Source organism: Chrysochloris asiatica, unplaced genomic scaffold (assembly GCF_000296735.1).
Source record: "Chrysochloris asiatica unplaced genomic scaffold, ChrAsi1.0 scaffold00076, whole genome shotgun sequence".
Lineage (NCBI taxonomy): Eukaryota > Metazoa > Chordata > Mammalia > Afrosoricida > Chrysochloridae > Chrysochloris > Chrysochloris asiatica.
The window spans coordinates 3,848,509-3,854,011 of record NW_006408594.1 but is presented as its reverse complement, the minus strand read 5'-3'; the positions used below and the strand labels follow the sequence as shown (position 1 = coordinate 3,854,011).

Sequence of the window (5,503 nt, the reverse complement as noted above, 5' to 3'; positions counted from 1 at the left end):
AGGGGAGAAAGGAAACAGAAGAGATGAGCAGGAGAGCATGACAGTAAAGAATAAGAGAAGTAGAGTATTAGAGTAGCCATAGAAATAATAATAATAAAGCATGTAATGAGAAGAAAATGAATTTATCATGACCCATGACTCCGTGTATTCAGCCGACGCCGCCGCACCCGCTTTCGGAAAAACCCTGGAATAAGTTTGCTGGGGCTGGCTCCCGGCAAGAGCTTGCAAAAAGGCAAGCTCAGGAAAATACAAGTCATTTATATCTGATAAATGATTTTTTTTTTTTTTAAGGTTTTTATTGTGGATTGAGTGAAAGTTTACAGGGCACACCATCAGTTTCACATTCAAACATTCATATGCCTTGTTTCATTACATTGTTTATAATCCCCTCCATATACCATCAGCTAACAGTGTTTCTCTCTATCCACTTTAGCTTTTTTTTTTGAGGAAAAACTTTGCCTTCTTGGAATTTACAGTCTAGGCTTTTAGGGAAGGTTTTTACATTTATCTGTGCATATCCAGGGATCATGTATGCGATTACTAACAAGCATAACTGAATAATCAGATGAGGGACAGTTCGCTATGTCTGCTAGGTGGCTATAGTCTGATCCTCCGAGCCTATGGTTTGGACGGTCTGCAACATTTGGGCCCACAGGGCCTCGAACTCCTGACCGTGTCTGCACAGTCTGCAACAGATTCCCCCTTATTTATTATTTGTTTACGGGACGCTGCCTTGATAAATGATTTTGTACATAGAATATATCGAGAACTCCTACAAATCACTAAGAAAAAGACAAATTACGATTTGCTTTGTAAACCTTCACTCAATTCACACACACACACATAAAGTGAGAGAGAGAGAAAGAGAGAGAAATCAAAACCCCCTGCCATAGAGTCGATCGGGACTCACAGTGCCCCTACAGGACGGAGCAGACTGGCATCAGAATGTTTCCATGCCTGCAATCATTACAGGAAGGAGCTCTGCTAGCGTAGTGGTTATGAATCGGGCTGCGAACCTCAAGGTCAGCAGTTCGAAACTACCAGCTGTTCCGCGGGAAAAAGATGAGGCTTTCTGCTCCCATAAAGATTTGCAGCCTTGGAAACCCTGTTCAGGGTCGCTATGAGTCGGAACCGACTCCACGGCACACAACAACAATCATTACAGGGAGTCCTGGTGTGGCGCTGTGGGCTAATGGGTCAGACTGCAGTCTTTTGAACTGTAAGGTCGGCGGTTCAAGCTCACCAGCTGCTCCTTGAAAACCCTATACAGGGTCACTATGGGTTGGAATCAACTGGACGGCACTTAACAACAACAATCATTACAGAGGAGTCCTGGTGTGGCACTGTGGGTTAATGCGCTGGACTGCAAAGTTGGTTTGGACCACAAGGTCAGCAGTTCAAGCTCACCTGCATTCCTTAAAAACCCTATACAGGGTTCGCTATGGGTCAGAACTGACTCGACGGCACTTAACAACAACAACAATCATTACAAAAGCAGAAAAGACACACTTTTCTTCTGTGGAGTGGCTGGTGGGTTGAACTGCTGACCTTTTACCTAGCAGCCCAGTGCTTACCCACTATGCTACTAGGACACCTGTAAAGAATTAAGGGAAAAAAAACCCCAAACACTTCCCGAGTTGACGCTGATTCACAGCGAGCGAGTCAGGGAGAACTGGTCCACAGAGTTTCCAAGACTGTTGTCTTTACAAGTCCTGTGTGGCACAGTAGGATAAGCACTGAATCCCAAGGTCAGCGGTTCAAGCACGTCAGTCCTCGGAAACCCTACACAGGGTCGCCATGAAACAGAATTGAGTTGACAGCACTTAACAACAACAACAACAACAAAAAATCTCCACGAAGTAGACTGCCATCGTTTTCTCTCATGGATTTGAACTGCCAACATTTCAGTTCGCAGCTGAGCACTTTAACCACTGTGTCACCCGGGCTCCTTTAATGATAAGACAAATCATTTAAAAATGGGTAAACACTCTCATGGCCCAATTTCCAGCCAAAAAGTAGATAGGTTTTTAAGCCACACTAGTGAGACATGCCCAGTACAGCATGACCAGCCATGGAAATGGACTCAAATACAATGTGAGGATGGCGCAGGCACTGTGTGGGTCTGTTGTGCATAGGGTCACCATGAGTTAGAACCGACTCGACAGCTCCTAGGAACAACATTACACACACATACACACATCTAGACAGTGTGTACACTGCTCATCTGCTGTACTTACACCTCTCTATCCCACAGGTTTCATGAGAAGTGGGGCTATTGTATTTTTATACAAATCACATGCGTGTTACACAGTTTGCTTTGCGTGTTAACTTTCCTGTGTACACTATGCATGTCATAAGCATGAACATGTTGTATGTGCTACGGGTTGTGTATGTGGTTCATCTGTGGGTTTGGTTCATGGTTGTATTACCAACACCTAGAATGTCACTGGCCTGAGACATCTGTTCATGGACACATGGAAGTGACTCAGGACAGGCCTAACCGGAGCCTTCCCTTCAGTCGAGTCTATCACCCTCTCCCCAGGGCTCCCTTCCCCTACCCTGCAGTGCAAGATTTGAGCGCATACTCCACAGTGAGTGGGTGAGGCTCTATCACGGGCATGCCTTCTATCCAGCACCCTGTTCCCCACGGCGGTGAGGTGAAGTGAGTAGCCTGGCCCGGACCCTCCCCAGGACTCACCAATCTGGTCATTGCCATTGCAGGAAGCGAAGTGCAGAGCTGTGCGGCCCTTATCGTCAGCTGCGCAGGGATCCACGCCATCTTCCAGTAGCTGCTGCACTGACCCCACCAAGTCGGCGGGAGGAAGGAAAGAGAGTGGTGTTAGCCCGGCTGCAGTTCTCGGGGCGGCCTGCAGAGGGAGTTCAGGGCATCCACAGCACACAGGAGAGTCAGCCTCCCCCACTCCCCCGCTCCAGATGGCATGGACTCAGGATGCTTCAGCTACAGGTCTCCAGGTGGAACGTGGCAGGAGGACCTTGGCCTTCAGGGTCAGGAATTGTGGAGTCACAGAAACCCCCAGCATAGACTCTGACCCCGTCCCTCCACCTGAGTTTAGATACACACCCATTCCAGCTTGACCACACCTGCCCAAACTGTTGATGAATGCTAACCTGGTTCCAGGGAGCAGCCTGTAGACTGGGCTCCACTGAGCTACTCATCTGCAGTGTCTGTCCTAAGTCACAACCTCCTTGGACCCCTCATTGCTCATCTAGAAAACGAAACTACTGCCACTGATTCTGGGCAGCTGCCGTGGGGATTACATGAAGCCAGGACAGCCGAGCACTGGGCCCAAATCAGGTGCTCAGTAAATGGCAGCTACTTCCCTTTTGTTTCCTCCTGGCTATGCCCCCTAAAAAGATGTTCAACTCTTAAAACCTGCACAAAGAGAACACAACCTTGTTTGGGTTAGCCTTATCCATTAGGCTAATGAAGTTATACCAGGGTACTGTGGGTCCTAATCCTATCCCTTCTGAGTGGCATCTGATAAAACAGAAAAGCGGGTACAAAAAGAAAGTCGCACACAAGTGACTTGTGAGGACATGTGAGGACCGGTCTGCACGCCAAGGGACGCTAAGCAGCATCCAAGGCTAACCGAAGCTGAAGGGATCTATACAGCCGTAAAGATCCTATAGAAATGGAAGGCCGAAGGGACCTTCCCACAGCTCCACCCATGCCCTAAAGTCAGACTTGTAGCCTCCAGAACTGTGAGAAAATAAAGTTCTGTTCTTTAAAGTAACGCACTTTGTGGTGGTGGTGTGGTGGCAGCTAACATAGGAAATGAAGCCATCATGAACTCAAAGTCTCCTGGTGGAACGGTTCTGCCTTGAAACAAAGCTGATTTCAAATGATCCGGTGGCTCCTCAGATTTGGAAGTTGAATCTTGCTGGCTGGGTTTCTTAACATGCACCCAGCCTGAAAGAATGCTTACAGCACTTCACAAGGCAGGTGTCACAGGTAAGAGCCACTTCTAGCACCAGACTGCCTGCTTCCCGTCTTGGCTGAGAGGGACACAGGATGACACAAACCTAAGAGCAAGGAGTCCTGGTGTGGCACTGTGGGATAATGTGCAGGTCGGTTTGAACTGTAAGGTTGGTAGTACAAATTCACCAGCCGCTCCTCAGAAACCCTGTATAGGGTTATTATGAATTAGAACGGACTTGAAGGCACTTAAAGTGCTTCCAGACAAAGCCCAGGAGTTTCCTCCTCCACGGATCATTCCTGTGGTCAAGGTGAGTTAGCCAGTCCTGGTCCGCACCTCCTTGATGCCCTGTTCATCCCACCTCTGTAGCATGGACAACGTAACTGGTGCTGTGGCCTGCGTTACTGTAACCGCGTACCAGTCAGGTGCCGGGTACCCCAACGCTGATCCCTCCACAACCCCTTTTACAGACCAGGAGACTCAGGCCCTGACTGATGATGTAAACATTCTCCCAGCTAGGAGAAGGCAACGCTGAACTACAAACCCAGGTTAACCCGGCTCTGAACTGGTACCTCTCCATCCAGACACTTTCAGGGGGGGTTGTTGTTACTTTATTTGGGAAATGGTTTCTATTCTTCTCCAACTAGATGATAAGTTTTGGGTTTCATTTATCTTTATGACCCTAATATCAACTATAGAGGAACCCTGGAGGCGCAGTGGTTCAAGTGCTCGGCTGTTACCCAAAAGGTCAGCGTTTCGAACCCACCAGCTGCATGGGAGAAAGATGTGGCAGTTTGTTTCCGTGAAGATTTACAGGCTTGGAAAACCTATGGGAATAGTTCTACTTCGTCCTACTGTTGTTTCTGTTGTTAAATGCCGTCAAGTCGGTTCTGACCCACAGCAACCCTGTATAGGGTTTCCAAGGAGCAGCTGGTGGGGTTTGAACCACTGAATTTATAGTTCGCAGATCAGTGCTGATCCTACAGTGCCACACCAGAAATCCTATAGGGTTGCCATAAACTGGGATCGATTCGGTGGCAGTGGATTTGAGTTATCAAGTACTATCAACTCAGTTAAGGTTGCTGATGAAGAAAAGATGGAAAAGTGAAAAAGGCTGAAGAGAGCGCTGGAGAAATACAAGCTTCAAGTCATTGCAGTGGCCACTAGCACGCTCACCAAATGCAGCAGAAACATAGCGGAGAACTGAAATGCCAGCTTTCTGCTTATGACTTATGTAGCCATTGTCCTTCTGGAAAGCATTTTGCCTTATTTTAAGAGCCATGAATATATGCATATTCTTTGATGTAATAACCTCATAGCTGGGAAATTATCCTAAAAGAGAAAGACTGATTGAATAATTCTTGCTTTGTTGCTTTAATGGAACATTGTACATCCATTTAAAATCATGGTTATGACTGGGGAGTGCAGTAATGTGATTTTTGCTTTCTATTTTATGAGCTTTAAAAAAGGTTTTTAAACTGCAATGTATTCCTTTTATAAATAGGAAAAACATGACATTTTCATTTTTAAAAGCCTACAAAAACTGTAAATATGCTTAGAAGACA

General features: G+C 46.8%; 1 protein-coding gene across 1 annotated transcript in view; it reads right to left on the bottom strand.

The window, feature by feature from the left end:
- Nucleotides 1-5,503, bottom strand: part of ANKRD54 (ankyrin repeat domain 54) — a 41,222-nt gene that overhangs the window by 5,850 nt on the left and 29,869 nt on the right. Inside the window, exon 3 of the mRNA XM_006865198.1 lies at nt 2,699-2,797. Coding sequence (XP_006865260.1) covers nt 2,699-2,797 — 99 coding nt within the window. The remainder of the gene's footprint in view (nt 1-2,698; nt 2,798-5,503) is intronic.